We start from the raw sequence: 21,164 nt of genomic DNA on the forward strand, positions 1-21,164 counted from the left end.
TTTCCCCCCCCCCCCCCCCCCCCCCCGAAGATTGAAGAAAGGACATAGTATTAGTTTTCTTAGCTAAAATAATTCACACTTGGAAATATGATCAGTCCCAAATTCTTAGCTTTGCTAGAAAAAGCCACAGAAATATTTGCCTTCAGTAACTTCTGTACGCATGGGGCCCACTGCTGCTGGTATTTTGTTCAATAGCCCCACATGTTTTTTCAGGTAGTTCTATCAAAGCCTTTTGTTAAATAGTATGAGAAATAAAATTTACTGAATGTATGTAGAACCCATTTTCACATGTTTATTTTTCATTTTACACTGTCTCAAGCTTTCTTATTTTAAATACTTCAACAGAAACAGAAAGCATTATGAAGTTACGAGCAACCCTGAGCAAAATGGAGTGTTCTTAAAAAATACTAACTCAACCTGACCAACAGTTAAAGGACGCTTAGACTTTTCAATACCAAATATGTATTAAAAGCAAAACAAATCTATTTGTAGTCTTGAACAATGTAACAGCAGCAGAAAAAAAAACCAGCGTAAGCTGGAGAAGAGCTATACAGAACAAAAACACATAATGATTTTTTGATAACTAAAGAAGAGCTTTAAGAACAAAATAAAAAGACAAAATAAGAAAAAAATCCACATGGTTTATCACACCCATGATAAACTGGAAGCAAAGTCTCAAAGAAAAAGAAACAGTCAAAAAACTGACAGGTAAGTAAGTAGATAAGAAGTTGAATGCCAAAAGATCTGTTTACCTTTCTGACCGGTGGTTTTGTTATGATATCTTCAAAACTGTCTTCTGCTTTTAGTGTCTGAAAGTTCTCGTGCAATATTCCTATCTTCTTGTCATTATCCCAACCTGCAGGACTAGATAAAGGATTATTTGGGTTTAGATTCTGTTGTTACTTGGGGTTATTCTTGTGTGCAATCCTGAACTGCACAGAACTGAAAGCCAGGAAAGTTGTCATAGCTCCCATTCTGCTGTGCAAGCTCGTTAATGACTAGTACAACTTGTTATGGTGAACCAATCTCTAACTGAGAAGAGCAAAATCTCTGGGTTTAACATTTCTCTTCGGGGCAAGTATTTGTAATCTCAATCCACTGGCACTCACCAAACTCCAACTCATGAGAATGTTAAATGGAACTTTAAAAAGCATAAACAAAAAAGGCTCTAAATGCTGTTTTAGTCTTGCACAAATACATTTTGTAGTCATATAGACATAATAATGCAGATAACTTACATAAATACTGCATCTTTTTCCACAACAACAGCTGGAACGTTGAAAGGAAATCCATACAACTTCTGGACTATATATTTATACACTAAATCAATGTTTTTGTTCTCCTTTACTGAAGTGTAAATAAGTGCTGCCCCATCTGAATAAACTTGTTAAAGAAAACTCGGTTTACTGGTTAGTAAGAGATACTAAAGTGATCCTTTTTTGTTAGTTTAAAGGTTATCTACTTCGTAGCATTTAGAGGGGGAATACAAAGTTAAACAGGTCAAACAACTTCCAACACTTAATTTTTGAAATAAGCTATTTAGCAATTTAAATCTTTCTGCATTTGTTTTATGCCAACTCAGCCATTGTTTTTAGAGTAAAGTACAGGCTCTTCTCACTTTCAAAGCCCACAATACCAATGGTTTCACTACGATGCCTTCAAAACTGTCTTCTGCTTTTAGTGAACAAAAATTTTCATGCCATATCCTTGTACCTCGTCATTATCACATCCTGCAACCCAGACACTACAGCACTAACACTAGTAGCTTCAAAAATGCCAGAGATCTTTCACTTCCCCACCTGGGTTTTTAAATTAGGGGAGCAGTTCTTACATTATACAGTGATCTGCTTTCGAACAAAATGAAGGCAAACGAGTTGTGCTGTGTATCAGTTACTAAAAGACCAATAGAGTGCTTAGTATTCCAGCATGGTTCAGTATCAAATTAACACAGCTTATGCACAGGATTAATAAAAACAGCCAGGGAAGTTTTGAGTAATTTTTACTTTGGGATTATAAAAAATGCCAATCCCCCTCATTTATTTCTACATGCATGCAATTCAATTTCTAGAAGAAAGTTATATAATGGGATCCGATTCCCATTCAGTGAAGTTTAGAACAGAATTCCAAGTTGTACATGGCATATACAATCACAGAGTATTCTTCGTATTCTTCCTTCACCCACAAGGCTTGCTACAATTACCCGTAATTCCATTTTGAAAAATTAGGTTTTGGAAGCCTTTTGAAGGAAGTGCCATCTTGGTACTCAACTGAGGTCTCAGGTTCTTGAACTAATTTTTCCATCTGTTAACTGCTGTCTCTCCAATAGCGTTTAACCTTCCCTTTACTACAGCATAAATGATGATGACACAACATAGACATATTACTGGCATCTGAAATCTAGGTCTCAGCACGTCTAGCTGACTAAACAACACTAAACGTTATTTTATACATTTCTTTTAAAAAAATGAAGTTTAAAAATAATAATAGCACGGCGGCAGCTTATGTGCATTGTCTCTGTACCAACACAAGAGAAGCCAGTGGATCTGTTCTACAGCAATTCACACTTCTTTCCTTCCCTCATCACCTCATCCTGTGGAATTACTGAACACTGAAGAGACTGCATATTTGGGTCAAAAAGAATAACATGCCTTATGTGCATCTGAAGCGAGATCATACTTAAATGAATTATCTTGTTGTTACTATTTTAGGGATCTTGTCAGCTAAGATGCGCTGATTTGCAAACTGACTCCTAAATACAGAAATGAAGGCAAGTAAAGAAATTCATGGTAAGGGGACATGCTAGACTCTTGCAGCTCTGTAAAAAAAAAGAAAAAAGAAAAAAGAAAAAAGAAAACAATCAATTAACTCAATATTGTCTTAGGGGGTAGCTGAAGCAGACTGCCAGCTACAGTAGAGGAGTTACCTACTACTTTGGTACAGATGCAAATATTCTTTTAAGGTGATCATAATTAATGCAAAGACTTAATTGAGTCATTATCATCTTTATGATGTGTTAAAGGATACATTGTAAGCAAAACCGTCTGATATGTGACTGAATGAAGTCGAAGTGTTCATCTCTGTAGTCATGCTCTTTTTCCAGAACGCTGATGGCATCACACTGTCAAGATAAACACAAGATTAATATGCCACTTTCAGTTATCTGTTGAAATAGCAGTGCTGCTACACGTCCAGTTCACAACTGGGCAAGGGGGATGGAGTGGGGTGGGTGGTGCAGAGAAAAACAAAAACCTGCTGAGATAGTTTAGAAGCATAATTGAACTTTTTTTTTTTTTTTTTTTTTTTAAAAGACGGATTTTTTTTTTTTTTTAAGTAATATATAAATTGATGTGCATGTACTGTGGTCAGCATTAACTTGGGAGTTAAACTGATTGCCGTTTTTCATTCACTCCCCCTCCCCCCCTCCAATGCAGTAACTCAAACTCTCTTTCAAAGACTCACCCCACTGAATGACACCACTATTTTCTGCACAATTTCCCCCCCCCCATGCTGTGGTATTACAGGACATAGTGTTTTTTATCCAGTTTCTAACTAGCCCTTTGCAAAGGGAGGCAAAAGCAAGAAATGTGGAAGCAGGGAAAAAAAAAAAAAAAGGGGAGGGGGGCGAGGGGAGAAGAATAACAGAGAGCTAGCAGGTGAGAATAAAGGTGCTTTTCAAATGAGAGGGTTAGCCTTCCAGTGAAGGAACAGCATATGCATCAAAAGGTTTATTCTTTCACTGTGGGCCAGCAGAGGCTGCGGATGCAGTATGCTTAATGCCAATGAGAACTGAAGAGCCAGGGGGGAAAAAAAAACAACCAAAAAGCAAAACCCAAAAAAACCCACAAGAGAACCACACCATTTTTTCTTTAGACTAAGAATATGGTTACCTACCTAACAGAAACCAAAACAGATCACAGAAACACCCTAAGAACTGAGGAAAATTAATAGAGCAGCACTTTACTAACTAGAACCCTCAAATACATTCATCTTCATAAAAAGATCAGAAATATTAAAAAACCCCCAAACCCTACCAAAACACTATTTGCAGAATAAGGACGACTGTGGAGATGAAGGGGAATTCTAGTTGCTGACTAGCTCACTTCTATGAACAAAACCAGGTCTGAGGTATTCCTCAATTCCTTGAAAGCTGGTATAACTAAAGGAAAAACTACTCCCAAATTATATGCAATCAGGGCTTCCAGAAAATAACCAACCTTCAAAATTACAGATTTTTAAAGAATTCTTATCCAAGGTATTCAGAATGACTTAAGAACCACGTGCTTCCCACCCTGCATCCACAATTGACAGAGTTGCTTAAATAAAATATACAAAAAACCTAAAATGTGAAACAAACCTTTGTACAAACTACTACTACTGGAATGCCTAAGTTACATGTTAGTGTATCTGCACCCAGGGGTAAAATCACACTGTCATCTTTGTCTTCCTGTAATGAAGTATTTCTTCTCTGTGGAGAAGCTGGAAAATCCTCGCCTGGTTCTATATATTCCTGGAAGTCTCTTACCACTGAAAGTAAAAAAAGTTATATTAAAAGATCAGCTACTTTATTATTTCAACACCACCACTGCCATTGATCTCTATCACCGTTGACTGTATAGTACTTCTGCTTCTTTATGTTGAAAAAATTGAGCATGCACCAAGTGCTGACTATTTGTTTGCTCTGTGCAACACAAGAGAGAACTAGTAAGTTTGAGATCTGCTTTATCAGCAGCCAGAACACGATCAGATGAAACTGTCCATAGGGACAGCATTAACCGATTTTTATTTTATCATTGTGGAACCACTAGACAGTTACTATTAACTATTATTGCTTGATACATGTCCTAAAGGACGTAAGTTTCCTTGCATTCTTCTTGGCAAAGTTAATGGAACAGTTTGCTAGAATAAACAGAATTAAGCCTTAGACATATTGCTTAGCTGCTACCGTATACCAGGTTTTACCTAAAAACCCTTTGTCCACACTTGTCTCTCTCCGTACAGTGAATCTACAGTAGTATTAAGCAAAAAGAATAGAATACACAAACATTAGTTATTAACTAGCTTTATAATTAGTTAACAGCATATTAAATATTTGGTATGCTTTTACAATAGATCAGATACTACTTTAAAATTTAGCAAGGAGGGTAAGTCAGAATATAACAAGAATTAGAAAAAAGATAAAGTTACAAGGGTAACTCTCTTGTCAGGTTCTGATGCATACACCCAAGCCTCTGATTACACAATCACTTACTATTCCTGCAGTCAGGGATGCAACATTAGGCATAAAATGTCTGTACTTTTCACATCACATGTCCTGTTTCACACACCAGAAACAGGATTCTACCAAACGCCACCACTGATTACTTTTCCATGGGTAGCAATCCTGATTCAGCCAAAAAAAAAAAAAAAAAAAAAATCAAACAGGAAGACAATTCAACTGCATCATGCACACGAGCAGCTAACTACTCCAGTACATTCTCACTGCTTTGTCCTTATTTATGTTAATCCACCACTACCTTCGCTAAACTGATTGAAGCCCTCCGAGTTCATACCTAGAAAAGCAAGAGTTGAATTAACAAAGCAAGACTTATTTCAACACCCTAGAGAAAAAGATTTATTAGGCCAAGATTATTCAACTTTTCTACAGATCTTGGAGTTTGCAGCAACAAAAAGTGCGTGCACAGATTATCATCTCTACTTGAACAGTCAACTCGGGCTCTTATTCAGGGAATGCTGCTACTTCTGTCTGGTCTGAGAGCTTCTGAGAGCCTCCCAAATTGACCATGTTTTAAACCCAGAGTTCTCACCAAGATATGCCAGCCACCCAAGGGAATCTTTCCTACACAGCATCCTGTCTGTTCTGGGATAATTGCATGCTAAAATAAAAAAAATAAAATTAAAAAAAAAAAAAACCACACTACTCCAGTGCTAGAAGTCCTTCAGCAGATTCCTAAAATTCCCGTTGTATGATCATGACATACTAACGTTTATACAAGTACAGAAAACAGTAAAAAGGAGGACTGATGTAGTATATCACAGCTCAGAGACTGTGGAATACAATCTCAGGTCTTCCTTAGAGACACAAGTAAAATGACCAGGCCGCAAGGCTTCGTTAGACACAGCTGAATTCAGTAACAGAAGAGCTATTCCAACCCTTCACACACAGCTGCTCTGTATCCCCTAACGCCTTTCCATACCAGTTTTAGTCCTCACAGGGTCTGTTCTCTGCGTGGAGTTAAGTTGCTAGAACTGGAAGACAAACACAGCAGCACACCTCCAGAAAACTACACACACAACCCCTCAGTAGATTTTAGTCCTCTTAGCAAGTTAAATCAGCTTACAGGAGCCTCTTAGGAGCACTGAGCCTAACACAAGAATAAAGTAGGACCATGTAGCCAAAAGTCAGGCAAGCAAGACTCCTCCCTCCTCCTTTTGGCAGTCTCAAGCTGCTGCCCGCCTAGCAATACATGAAGCCACATCACAGGAGGTTCAAAACAAAACCAGCTTCCAGTCATATCTGGATTGTGTCCAGGGCTTCTATTATACCGAACACACAGACCACCAATATCTGTAAGAATTAGACCAGATGATAAAAGAACAAGAGAGCAGACAAAACTTTTAATGAGGAACTGCTTTTCTTGAGTCACTTCGCTTAATAGCGAAACTCTACAAAATCCAGAAAATTTCAGTTCACTCAGTCAGTAAAGAAGCAAAACTATCAGCCTACACATTTTTGATAACAGAGATACTGTGTCGTTACTACTTTCATCCGGTAAAATCCTACTCTGAAACTGTTTGGGGTGAGTGGGTGTGTGTGTGTGAAAGAGCTATTCAGCAATCTGGCAGCCAGTTGCTTAAGAACATACCAGTTCCAGAGAGCAACTTCAGACTTATAAACAAAGTTTAATCATGCTCTTTGATCTTAACACACAGCTTTCTCAAATGCTCTTCCTTCTACTAATTCACCGAGAGATGAACGGGAAAGTACCCCAAGGGAAATACAGTGGCTCTCCAAAAGTAATAGGGAGCTGTGATGTTAGTGAGTTCAGCCAGATAATTTAAGGAATACTGCAAAATCTTTGTTCTGCATGTTTAAAACTAAAAAGACAAGACACTGACAGAGCTATATCATATCCATGCCAAAACAAACATATAGCTGTATTAGTGTCAATAATAACTATGATAAAACTCTTCAAGTAGAAAGGGCCCAGACATTACTATGCTCTCATGAATCCTTTCAACATTGACACTTTTGGTAGGCCGGGAACAGGTCCCAAATTCTCTAGACTGACTAATTACAGGAACAGTTAAGAAGCTGATGCAGTGATTTGCCTTTAAAATAAATAAATAAAATTAAAAAATGAAAGCTAAGAAGTTTTTTTGCTTGGAGAAACTTATCTAGAAAAATCTGTAAGCAGCAAGATTGTAAATTGAACCCAGCTGTGTTCATTCTGAAAGCTTCTCCCCCCCCCCAAATTAAGGTACCTCTGTTAGAAAGAAATACTAGTATTGTCCATGTAGCTACCTGAGACTTATCTGAAGCTTGACTTGCTTGATAACTCCTAATTTTAAGTAACATTTCCAAAGAATGAAAAAGACTGCAATGGAGAGTTTAAATGCTGCAGAAAGCATTAAGCATATTTGATTTAAATGGATTCCTATGTATTTGCAGAATACTCACACTTTTGTTCCATTTCTTTCATTTCTTCGGGAGGAATTTTTAACTTGTCAATATGTTCTCTTACAACACTTGCCCATTTTTGTAAAGAATCCAGTGCAGTCCAAGGCCTAGACATGTCTACTACCAACATAATTAGAGTGTCCTTTAGAGAGCTTGCCTCCATCGCAAATTTAAGAAGACCTTTGTGATACAGGTCACCATCCAAAATCCATACATTACATCTTGTTTGATCTACAAAAAAAAGGAAAAACATTTTGAGACTTACTTGAAACAGTCCACTACGTAATGGCTATTAAATCTTCTTTAGACATGTAAAATACAACAAAGAAAGCAGATGACAAGTTTTATCAGTCAACTGAACATACATAACACAGCAAACTGCAGCTTGTGGAGACTCCCCTCCTCTTCCAAACCCTGATGCTTACTGGCTGATAACTGAGATCTTAAATACATTACCTGAAAGTGCGAATCCAGAGATAGCACTCAACATTTCCAAAATTAACGTTCACCATTTTAGAAAGGGAAAACATTTTCTTCAAGATGCAACTTAGAAGGGGGGAATTGCGTGAATTCAGACTTCCCTTCTCAGCCCTTGGTCTGCTCAGCTCTCAAGGACTGCCATCTCCCCTTCAAAACTCCAATGTGATATGCCTATATAACTTTTAAAAGAACAGAATGTACCTTGGCCCTTCAGAAAACTGGAGCAGAACTGCAAGTTTTTAATGATTTAGATGGGAGTTAGCAGGCAAGAAAGTTATCCTTCGGATTTGCAAAAGGACAATTACCAGACAAATAGACCATCCCCCTGCTTCCCCCTCCCTCACCCCCCAAACACCATACTCCAATATTCAGAGAGACTTCTGCAGTAAATGAAGAGCTGGTGATTCAAAATTATATAGCTTAATATAATTACATTTTGCCTTCAGGTAAGTTTTTATTACTTGTTACAGAAGTTCTGAGGAAGACATTTAGACCAAACTCCCAATCCTCTTAACCTTGATCAAGTCATCTTTCAGACCGATAGCCAGACATGGAAGTCAGGAAAGCAGATGATTTCAGAAAAAAAAAGGGGCCAACTTCTTCTGGTTCTCCTTCTATCTATATTTGTTCTTACAGCATGGACAAGAGATCCAATTTTTTCCCCACAGCTCCCAGTATGTCCTTCTTCACACCGCACTCCCTCTAGTATTGCCTCTAGATAATTCATTGCACCTCTACAGTGCCTGGTCATACTCCTCCCCTTGTTCCCCCGTATAATAAGCATCAATTATCCATTCCATAACTGCAGGTATTTGGGGTCTGGATCTTAAACATCTTTTTTACCTTCTAGCCATAAAGCCAACTGAAAGCCAGCTGAAACACAACTACTTTACTTTCTCCTTCCTTCAAATTTTTGGGTTGGTGGTTTGGTTTTTTTTTCTTGTTGGTTGGTTGTTTTTAAAATCTCCTTTAACATTGTGCACATTTTCCTACCCATCCATACATGATACATAGTCTTGCAGATTCTGATACCACCAAGACAAAGGTTTCTTTGTATGTTCAAAAAGATAAATACTTGCTACAATAATTGAGATGCAAGGTAAGAGCCTAGGCACCTTTTCCTCTAAGCCTGAGGAATGCGCTTTTGCCTACCATCCATTCAGAATGCTGCAGCTAAGACTGCTTCCCTGGTCTTTTCAGCCTTTTCTTTTGACTGGTTCCTCTCCTCCTCTACCACTTAAGTGGTCATTCATGGTATCTACTAAAGGAATTACAATGAGAAACTTCGTCATGATACAAATCACTCACGGCCTAAGCTGGACTCCTGCAAATTATAAAGAAAGAAAAACATCCCACTGTCATTCCAAATACCACACTGCTGAACCACTGCTTTCAAATTGGTTTATGATATTATTAGAAATACAAACTTACCATCTCGATCTTCATCATGCACATTTAAATACAAATACTCCATTCCTCTTCCTTTTTTGTATTCCTCTATTCCTTGAATTTTTCCTATTAAGCTAGTTTTACCTGCTCCATCTTCACCTGGAGAGACAGAAGTTAGATGCCACTCAATCTTTAATCACAGTTACATATTAAAAACCACCTGGGGCAGGAAGGAAACCATATACTAACAGAGTGACTGAGCTCATTAATGTTTTGAAATATAGCGGGCTTTGCCCAACTCATCCATCTGTTCAAAGTGCATGCCTCAGCTTCAAATCTTATTTCTAATTATTGATAAATGCAACTATGCCACTAACTATCCTATCTGAAATAGGCTCATATATGTATCTTTAAAAAGATACCTTAAGGAGTAGTTAAACACCTCAAACAATTTTACTCTTTCAACTACAACCAAAGTGTTAACAAAGTCTTTCTAAAAAGAAAGAGTGACCATGAGTAAAGTCAAGGTAAGCTCATCTTACAATCAGAATACTATATAGAACTCTCTCATATCAAACAGCACACAACACCAGGCTCAGTAAGGCAGATCTGTTTCCTTAGCTTTTATGAGTTGGTTGGTTTCTTTGAATCTTTTCTCTGTTACAGGTCTAAAGAAACCTTAAAAAGAGGTGACAAACAGTAAGCCCGTTGCCTTACAAGACATGTATTCGGGTACACACACAGCACAAGACTGCAATCCAGATCCATTCACTCCTATTCTCTCCCCTCCAAAGGGAGCTCGGATAACCTTAACAGCATAAGCACAGTGTAAACACCTCAACTATTGCCAGAGACTCTTCTTGAAAAACTTCTATTTCTAACCATATGTCCCAGAGCTGGAAAACTCCATGTGCAGTTTTTCCAGTTTGAAAGAGTAACCAAGCTGCATTTGGACACGAAGCGGGGTTCTGCTACTCTAATGTGGCAATACGATGGGCACATAACAGTTAGGCATTAGAAAATTCTTGGAACTCACTCACAGGTTATAAAATTAAGATTAAAACCAGGTTCCTAAGAAGTACCTTATTGGTTTTAGGCCAAACAGAACATTTTTTTTCCAAGTCTCTCCTATACAGGGAGAGTATAAACACTTGCTTTTAACTACATAATAAAGAGAAGAGTTCAATGACAGTAATTTTCACTGCTAAATGTTCCCTTTAAAGGGAATGGACCATGATCTTATAGACAACATTATGGCTACATTAAAAAGACTACAGATATAACTACAGGAAAGAGCAGAAAAATCATACTTTGATAGACTGATTTTGAATTTACTCAACGTACCATTCCCAAGATTACCACATGAAGTCTTCAATTTAGAGTTCAGCTTTATTTTCAGATTTCACTAATATTCTAGAAGCTACCAGAAAGCGTAAGACTGTTTAAGTAGCCCACTGATTTTTAAATAAATGACGTTGCATCAGTTTCACTTTTTCAACATTTAAGAGTCTGTTTGCTAGTTCCTTAACTATATTAAATCAAGACACACCTAAGAAAACATTTAAGAGTTTGTTTGCTAGTTCCTTAATTATATTAAATCAAGTAGCACCTAAGAAAACAATTATAGCTATTTTTAAATAAACATTAGAAAGCACAGCTATTTTCTATTCATACACCAAGCTTTTCCTCTTCTTGTGAGAATATTCTTTTAAATAAAAATTCTGCCCAAGAAGTGAAGAGTTCAAGCTTTGTCACCAGAGATGAATTACAATTCCTCCTCTGCCCTCACCCAAGTACTTATCCAAGCTTCTTAAATTTGTCATCTACAAATAACTGGGGAGACTTTATTGAGAGCTGCTGCACTGACATGTTATGCTGCTGAAGCTGCTATTACTTTTGCCAACAATTGCTGTATGATTCATTCGGTTATTTTACCTTTTTGAACAGGCAGCTGCAATTAATTTGTGCCAGCAGAAGGATCAAAAGGCAAGACGAAACAAAATTTGTTATTCCTTTTAAAGAGGGGTTGCACTTAACAGCTTTCCTAGTTTCTCAGAACAGCTGACCTCTAGCTAAGTTCTCTTGCATACTAGTTTGTTTCACACAGGTGGCAATAAAGATTACAATTTGTTTGCATTGGGAAAGTTTAGCATCTTTTGCAAAGTACATCTGCCAGTTCTTAACAAAAGTGCCTGCAGCTTAAGTCAGAAACATCTGTGGTTATGAAAAGTTCTAAACGTGACAAAAGATGCACTTAAGCAGTCTAAACTAAAACATACTTATACAAATGCTAATATCAATGCAACTTTATTGTTTGAAAGTGCTCATACTAAACAATATAGGCAAACTTGAAATATATGTCCCACAAGCCCCTTAGTTATCATAGCTGTGTGTTGTGTGATTTCCTCCCCACCCCTGTATTTCCAAATGCCTGAAGTAAACTGAAGTTCAATACTGTTAAGTTAATATCTTATGGCAAAATAAGAGCTGGAATTTTATTTTCCCTCCTCAAGTTTTCCAGTAACTATCTTCAGACCCTACACAGAAAGAAATTTTATCAGTACAGCATAAGACAAGTTGATTTGATGTAAAATTAGTACCTTTGGACACATATGCACACACAGCAGTCATTTCAGCCTTCCATCATGGAATTACTTAAATTTAAATCTGTTCTGTGAAGAAGATTCTCTACTCCCTTCTCCTTAGCAAATATCCACCCATTTCAAAACACCAAGATCAGGTAGGTGGATCACTGACATACATAACTGTATCATACAAGTTACTGCATGCAGAGAGCAGTGCTCATCATTCACTAGAAAGCCAGAATGATGCATCAGTGAAGTTTGAAGAGATTGGTACTACTTTCCTTCATTACTCAGGTAAATGAAGAGACTAGTATAGTTTGCAGATAATATAAGAGAAACCAAAAGATCTGTGAAGAAAAGGGTTAGAAGCGATACTGACAAGTGGTCCAAAACAAGTTAGCAATGCATAAAGCAACTAGTCTACAAATAGGACGACTCACTTGCAAGGGTGCAAGATAGCTGCCTAGCTGAATGTGCCCTATTCCACAGGAGACCCAGAGTTCTCAATAGATTTAAGCCAAATTAGAGTCAATATTATGGAAAAAGCTGTCAGAAAGTAAAACCAGGACCATCGTATGAGACATAAGAACTTCCTCCTTTTGCCCACACAATTCATCATAAAGAGTTAGGAAAAGACGACTGCCTTGGCCAAGAGAACTTGCTAAGACTTGAGGTTCCATCTACCTCTGCTTTCTATTTTTAGTATGTTGCATATACCTTTTAAAGTTGTGACAGCTGCAAATGTATTTGTATCCTTGTTATTAATTTATTTTTTCCAATGTAAAGTCTTCAATATAAGACCTGAAAAGTCAACACAATTTGAATATATCAAGTTATGCTGGGAAAGAGCAGCAGTATAATTTTGCTTTGTAGTTATTCTTCAGCAAGAATATCAATCTTAAACCAGTGCTTATCTAAAACTCCTGAATAGTTATTACAAATCTCATTAGCAAATTAATTCTAAGTGCATGCAATGCTACCTTTTAAGACTTCTCAAAACTCAAACATTTTATTGTAATGCCTTTAGCATGCATAGGAGCTTCTCTCCATCAGAGGAGGGGGGAAATATTTGTGAGGAAATTGAAGTCTATTAGCTATTTTAGGTTTGATGGATAGTGTACAGCATAGTAATGCAATTAGCATTAAGTACTACCAGGCACATATATAAAAGTATATATGCTTTTTAAAAAAAAAATTTCTCAATAAGAATACATATATACACACACTATATAGCATTTGAAATTGCAAACCCTAAGATATTTAAGCATATTTATCTTTTTTGTTGTCTCTGGATATCTCTAAAATATATGAAAAAGTAATGCTCCTGTTTCAGACAAAAGGGAAATTCATATTCCTCAGACTTAAACATCATTGCATATTAATATTGTGAAACAGATTTTTTTTTCCAAGTGCTACTGAAGCAATATATAAAACAGAGCCTCATGCACCTTCAAAGAGAGTCATCATCATCCTCTTCCCTCCAAAATTTTGAGATAGAAAATCCTTTAGCCTCTTCTTTATTTCTAACTGTGTGATAATCAAATTAACAATTGACTTCTGTACGTAAGCTCACAGAGCAAAACATTTCTGACACACAATTCTCGATATAGAATTGCAAGGTAGAATAAAAATCAAGTAGACAGTTGCAAATTTAAGATTTTGCATCCTTCTTTTGCAAGTAACATAAAAGGTCCTCCTTTTCCAGAGAAAATCCTAAAGAACTAAAATTCTCCATTACATCAAACTGCACTTACACATTAATACTACAGTGAGGAAACAGAAGTGATGCTTCTAGCAAGCAGTGCTATACACCAAAGCTGAATACAAGTAAAAGAGGGACAACAGATTTAATTTTGCAGAAAAGTCAGGCTAGGAAGCAGTTGAAACAAAGCCAAACCAATCTGCTTACACGCAGTATTTCACCACCTTGTTAACAAAATGGAGTGTCTTATACTCAGCTAAAGAAAAGCTGTTTCATTTTTATCCCCACACTGCTACACTTCACTCCTCTGATGAGCTCCTCAAGTTTGGGGTTGTGCTCGTCAAAGCTTCTCTGTCCAAGGTGCTACTCTGTCTACAAAACAGAGTTTGATGATGGTCCTTCTTGTTCCTGCCCTCAAAGATATAGGAAGCTGTAATACAAAACCCTGCCCAGCCTCCTCCCTTCTCACTACTCCAGGCAAAGAGTGTGTTTACTGAAGCAGAAGATGGAGTATCACTAAATGTTCTGCTACAATACAGAATTTAGCAGAACGGTCACCCGTAGATGGGAAGGATGGGCAATGAGGTGAATGAATCGCCTTCTGTGAATGCAGGCAAGCAAGCACTTATCTATTGAACTGTCACTTAAACTGTTCAACCATAAACTATCACGTTACAGAGAACTTAGGCTCTCTATTACAGACCTTCTCTAAACTTTCAGTTAAACATTTTAAAATTAAGAATATTTACTACTCATGCTATTTCCACATTTCTTTCAGTTTAGAAAATGAAAACAGAAGTAGATTTTCACTTGTCTTAAAACAAGGTATTTCTTACTCCTCACATAAGTCTGTACATGGAAAAGCAACCAGTGTGTAATCTCCAGGACAGACATGAGTTTTGACTTTTTATTTAAATTGTTTCTCCACTGTAAAGCATCGTGTGCTTAAAATATGGCAAGGCAAAGAAGCAAGAGGTGAAAAGCATCAAGTGTGCTTAAAATATGGCAAGGCAAAGAAGCAAGAGGTGAATGTTTCTTTTGTGTCATCAGTATTGTTGGTCTGCCCCCCTTCCATCCGGCATTCTGATTTTTTTCCAACAGCTCTTTGAAAAGCCCTGGATGCATTTAACTGTGTGTAATCTATAATCCTACTGGTTCCTTGATGGAGGTTTTTTTGTCTGCTTTTTAAAACCAGCAATTAAAATTCAGCTTGATATGGGAATTATACAACTCATCTCTAAAAAATATGTTGAAGCAAGGCCAAGCAAAACTAGAGACAATGGTCTTAATTAATCCCTTCTGCCCCCCCAAAAGGTGTATTTTTGTGAACTAGCTTTATACTTTTTACAAAACGAAGACAGCTTCTGGGCAGAAAATTCACAACATCTAATATTTCTAACATAAAATATTGAAAATTTTTATTAATAGAAAAAAACCCACCTCACTCAAATATGATAGAACAAAGTCATCAAATCCAAACCTGAGTTATCAAACAGGGCAAAGATGCCTTCCCAGAATCACAGAGCCATTTCTATTCCACACCATGTGGAATATCTGAATCCTAATACAGTGGAGCGGAGACAGTCTTCAACAGTCTTCTTCCTACTAGAACCAAGCACGTGTACTGTAGCTATTTTAAAGAGAAAACAGTTCTCACAAGCTAATAGCTACCTTTTCCACAGCCACATGTTAGTGAGAGAGACTTGTTTACACATACTATAGTAATTGAAGAATGCCTTTTGCAGAACAAGACCAAAATAATCAAAGTAGGCCAAATTTAGTTTGCTTTCAGAGAACTGAAGAACAAAATTAATTACGCTGATGAGATCCTTCTCTAGAATCCCTCAAAACAACATGGAAGTTCACAATAAGTAGGTCATATCAAGTCTTCAAATAACTTGCCACTAAATTATAATTAACTCATTGGACAAAAAACTTCTCCTCCTCTAAGTTTATTCTACTCCACCAGATAAGTCTTTCCTCTCACATATGATTCATTTGGTATCTTTGTGGCACTGAAAAATTATATAACTTTTCCGAGGAGCACCTTAATTGCATTTCTGCATTACAACATGATAGAAAGCAGATTGTAAGCAACTGTTCCAGCATGCCTTTTGTTTGTCAAGTCCTGCGCCACAAGAATACACAGCCTGACTGTGGAAACAGGTACAGCAGTCACAGTGTTACTTATGCTTGGAGAAACCCACAGTCAGAGAAAGCCAAATATTGCAGAGAATTCTGTAGTGAATATGAACAGCATACATCTCTAATGGAAGCCTTCTCCTTTAACTCAGCAGTAAGTCATCTAGTGTATTTTACCCAGGTTCACTACCAAAATGGAATAATCCCATGTTACTATCAAAGGGACATCATTATCAGTACTCCTGCCACTAACCTGCCTGGAGAACACAGAAGCACAATTCCTTTCACTGTTCCTCACCTTTGGAGCTATTTCAGAGATAGACCCAGTAATCAGCAGCACCTCTGGCAAAGCAGAGACAAATTAAAATAAATGCAATTCAAGAATTTCATAACTTCCCGTGCTGTTCTAAGTAAGTTTTACTACACAGCATCCACGCAATTCTGGCTTTTTGGAAAGGTATTATAGCAGGAAGGACACTACGAAGTACTACTACTGAGTTCTAAAAAAAAAAAAGTAGCTGCAAAACAAGCACTTAGAATTTTATCTAGGTCAATGCCCCATCAAAACAATTGACACTTCAGAAATATAACTCTGCTGATTGAAACAAAACTTGGCTACGTTTGGAAGGCTTTCATCGCCTGTAGAAGGTGAAGAAGTTGCAAGAAGAGGAGGAAAAGAAGCTATCTGACTTAAACGTTTCTTAATTCTCTAGTACTGCAGAAGTTGAGATAAACAATATGGACAGTATCAGCAAGTATTATTTCATCAGCTCTAATGATAAAATGATCACAGCAAAACTTTCAGCTATTTGAATAGGAAAAAATGAAGTGGAAAAGTAATTTTATAGTGTTCAGTACAAACTTAAATAAGCAGATTTTATATTGATTTTATATACTTATGACAATTTGCTGCATCAAAGCTGAATTTTGAAGTTCACTATATTCCATGGGTCCACTAAAAGAAAGTAGCAAGCTAAAACTGCTCTTCAAGATGTACCATTTTCTACAATAATGGCCATTCCCAATACATGTACACACAGAAAGGTGTACCTATAAATTAGCTGTAGACTGTGGAAACTTCTTCCCAAGCATCCTGACAGCCACTGGACAGGAGCAGAGCTCAAAGACTCAAACAAACAGGCCTGGCCCTGAAAAGTGAGATGTCTGGGGTAAAGAGAAAATGTGGACATAAGGCAGTTGAACACTCACTGCCCACTAAACTCAAAGCCTTTATCATCAAGTGGGGTAAAATGCATAAAGAAAACCAAAATGCTAGTGATTCAGTAGAAGCATAAGTATACAATACAGACACTTGGAGTGAGGTGTACACGTGTCACTGGATGGTTTGACATCATTAGAATTGCAGGCAAAGAATCTACTATGCTTCAGAGACAGAGGAATGTATGAAATACAAAGCCAGATAGAAAGCAACTATTCAGTTCACTTGCAAGCTGGGAGCCTGTTTTCTTGTGCATCCTGGAATGACTTTAAACATTACTGCTTGAATGCATGCTGCAGTTTATTGGATAAATGGTTAGTTCAGGTCTCTGAATCCAAGCCTTCACACATTCTATAGCACTATGGATTCCATCCGTAACCTGCGATGGTGACTTCTTAGCTGCTCCATCTATTCCACTTGCTGGTTCAGATACAATTATATCAGGAAGGGAATGAACAAGAGAACTCCCAGTTACAAGCATCAGTTTTCTCACCACACTCAACAAAAAGCATCTCCTCTGATCAGCTACCTTTATTACACAAGTGAGCAGAAGAGACAGTCCAGGAGAAAAAAAAGAAGAACAAACCCCCCAGCAACAACAACAAAAACACACTCCTTTGGCTATCTGCACAAAGTAGCTAGAAGTGTCACTGAGAGCACCCAATTTCCTTAAGAAAGCAGGGACATCTTACGTTTTCTGCTGGTATAGTTTGCTAAATGAGGTAGCTATGGTCACTATGACAGAACTGCCTAGGAATCAGAGCATACTTGCCTTACAGAAAAGTTTAGGAAAGCTTGCATTTTTATTATTTGTTCATACAAGAACAGAAAAACGCTTTTATGCTACATGCAGTGCCAAAGTTTAAAGTCTTCACAGAAAAACAGTTATTGAAAAAGTATCTGTAAGTGAAACAATTTTGGAGAAGTAAAACTATAAGCTAATGAAGTTCTTTTGGCTGATTTTGAGCAGAGAATTACCAGTATTATATGTTAACCTTCACTTCACAAAACTGTGTGCCATATCTAGAGATTATCATTTGGCATTCCAGTTTCCTTTAGTTATTTCTGTGATGTCTTGAACTGCTTTCCAGGTTCCTAAAAATGAGATGTTAAGATAGCTAAAAATAAATACTGAAATAGCAGAATTAGCATGCCAGACATAGCCAGGTTCCCAGAACAACTAGGCATTCAAGTATATGCAGTGTTTGAAAAATATAAATGCTGTAGGCAAATCAGAAAACTTGTCCTAGCAAACAAAGGAACACTAAGTGGTGGGTTTTTCTGGGTTTTTTTTCTGTGAGTTTTTTTGGGGAGGGGCGGGGGATGGGTTGGAGGCTTAGGGGATTTTTTTTTTTTTAATGCAGTTTGTATTGAAAATAAGCATTCATTTGTCACTATGTATCATGTTTCAGCTGGGAAGTTTTGACCAATATAACTGTTTATACTGCAAATATTTGCCTACCACAAAATGAGTGAAAACCATCAAGACCCTGGTCAGCTTTACAACTCCTGCTTAAAAGTATTCAAAGAATGATGAAACTGAAAAGTCATGGCAAGAAGTGATCTGTATTAACAACAAAAGCTAGTACAAAACTATTTAAAGGAACAATGCTTTATATAGAGGAAATGTGAGATAACTGAGAAATTGCAAACACACAGCTCAAGAACCTGAAGAGACAGAACTTCACATACTGAATCTGTCCAATACAGAATACATAAGACCTCTTTTCCTGTGCCAGTATGCTTCAGGAGCAGCATCATGACTTGCAAGTGAACAGCAGAGTGTGATACATGGATTAGGTATTCTCACAAAGAACACTGCCATGGTCCTCACTGGCCAGTCCTCAGATCTGATGCTCTTTTTCCCAAATACATGCCAAACTTTTTTTCCTTGGACCATGGCCTTCCAGAAAACACAATTCCTAAGAAAGAACTAGAATTTCTTCTACAAATCTGCACATCTTTTAAAAATATGCATCAGTCAAAAAAGGAAAAAAAGAAGTGTTACATTAAGTCATTCTATAACCTCTACATAAATGGGTAAAAAGAAAATTTCTGTACAACAGATTAAACATCATAAACTAAATGAGCATTTGGAAACATTCTGTGGTGCCCTCTCTAGTTCTGAAGGAAGCAGTCTCCAGTTATTGAGTACTAAGGATTGCCTTACTATGAAGGGAGAGGAAAAACAAGAGTGTAAGCTTCTTGACAAGGATCACAGCTTGAAGAAGAATCTTCCAACTTCAGCAAGGACAATCATCCAATTTAGTTTCAAAATATCACATAAAAAGCTGTCAATCATTACGAAATGTTTCCTTTCTTTAGTATCAATAGAACTTTCTATCTCAATATCCTACTTAATTACATAACATAAAAAGCAACAAATTAAAGGGTAGTAAGTCTTGTAACAGGTTCACTAGACCATCCCATCATCCCTGCACAGTTTCCTCCTTCATAGTCAGTTTTAAGCCACCACGCAGCTTATCAGAACAGGAAGGGTGACAGTGATTGCTTTAGGATTACGGAGGGAAAAAACTTAACCTGAAAAACCTCAAGAGAGTACAAACCACAAGACTACATAGAATCATAGTGTGCACATAGAATCATAGTGTGCATAGAGTCCACATGACTATCTTCACTGGGTTTTAACCATGTTTCCAAATACTAACACACAGTTCTTTCTGGGGACAGGGAAGTTGGCAAAGGAGAGAAGCAGCAACTAATTAATAAATCCATCCCCTCGGATTCATTAAATTGTCTACTGGCAATAGTATTTAATAATCTTTCAGACAAAAAAACCCCCTGCTAATAATAATAGCAATAATATATACACATACACACACAGATTTGAGAGCATCCATTTCTCCCCCTCCCTCATTAAGTTTTTAATTTTGCTTGACATATCATTTTTCTTCTTTCCCTCAACACTGAATAATAGCTGGATCTCTCATTATCGCCCTATCAAAGTCCCATTCTGTAACTCCTAATCCTTGCCAAACGCAAGGTTGGACTAATGCACTGGGTGGAGATAACAGAACACAATGAAAGCCAGCAGCAGTAAACGATGCCGCTGCTGCTGCACAACTTGCTGATGATATTGCTGCTGACAAGCTCGGTGCATGTGGGCAGGACACAACCAACACGCCCATACAGCCTACCCCGCCCTCCGGCCAACAGGGAGCAGCCGTCATTGATACAAAAATTGCTTCCGTGGCCCATACAGTATTTATATGACACACCATAAGGACCAGCAAGCAGCACTGGTTGCACGAACGAGGGGGGGGGGGGCGGTTCAGAAAAGGTTGAAGGACCTGCACGCACCCCGAAGTCAACAGTCATCGGGGGAGAAAGACAATAAAACCCACCCTTCCAAGCCATCTCTACCTAAGGAGCTACGGTGGGGGAAGGATAGTAAGGGTATTATGGCGGGGTACCTACGATGAGTGGGATATCTAAAGCATCTCTGGATGTTGGATATCCAAAATGAAGCAAAAACATGCAAGGGAAGAAGCGAGAGGGTTAAGCCAGCACCTTGCCACCATCACCCCTCCCCTCCCTTCGGGCACTAAACAAGAGAAGCTCCAAACGCCCAAGAGAGGGTTAAGGAGCAAGCCTGCGTGCGGCAGGGAGGGGAAGGGGATCAGGATGCTCTTCTCACCCAGCAGGAGGACGTTCTTCCCCGAAGGCAGCTTAGAGCGGGAGCGTGTGGACACCTCACTGAGGATGCAGGACCTGGCGCGGAGAGACGACAACGCTTAGGAGGGGGCTCCCGCTTCCTTCCGGCCCCCCACCCTCACCACCTCCTGGGGGGGAAGGCATGGGGGACGGGGGGCAGGGCAGGAGTTGCCACCGCCAAGGGGAGGAGCCCCCCCTTAGCTCACTGACTGAGAGGGACTGAACACCAGGAGGGGGGATTAGCCAGCCCTCCCCTCCCCTCCCCTCCCCTCCTCCCCCCCCCCGGGGCAAGCA

At 38.2% G+C, this 21,164-nt stretch overlaps 1 protein-coding gene across 1 annotated transcript in view; it reads right to left on the bottom strand.

Annotated features, from left to right (window-relative positions):
• DYNC1LI1 (dynein cytoplasmic 1 light intermediate chain 1) overlaps positions 1 to 20,924 on the bottom strand; it is a 27,298-nt gene extending 6,374 nt beyond the window's left edge. Inside the window, exons 1-7 of the mRNA XM_019474485.1 lie at positions 20,854 to 20,924; positions 9,590 to 9,706; positions 7,679 to 7,909; positions 4,355 to 4,524; positions 3,025 to 3,118; positions 1,239 to 1,374; positions 753 to 864 (exon numbers count right to left, since the gene is read on the bottom strand). Coding sequence (XP_019330030.1) covers positions 753 to 864; positions 1,239 to 1,374; positions 3,025 to 3,118; positions 4,355 to 4,524; positions 7,679 to 7,909; positions 9,590 to 9,632 — 786 coding nt within the window. The 5' untranslated portion in view covers positions 9,633 to 9,706; positions 20,854 to 20,924. The remainder of the gene's footprint in view (positions 1 to 752; positions 865 to 1,238; positions 1,375 to 3,024; positions 3,119 to 4,354; positions 4,525 to 7,678; positions 7,910 to 9,589; positions 9,707 to 20,853) is intronic.
• Positions 20,925 to 21,164: the final 240 nt, after the last annotated feature.

This window comes from Aptenodytes forsteri, unplaced genomic scaffold, assembly GCF_000699145.1.
Source record: "Aptenodytes forsteri isolate BGI_AS27 unplaced genomic scaffold, ASM69914v1 Scaffold9, whole genome shotgun sequence".
NCBI lineage: Eukaryota > Metazoa > Chordata > Aves > Sphenisciformes > Spheniscidae > Aptenodytes > Aptenodytes forsteri.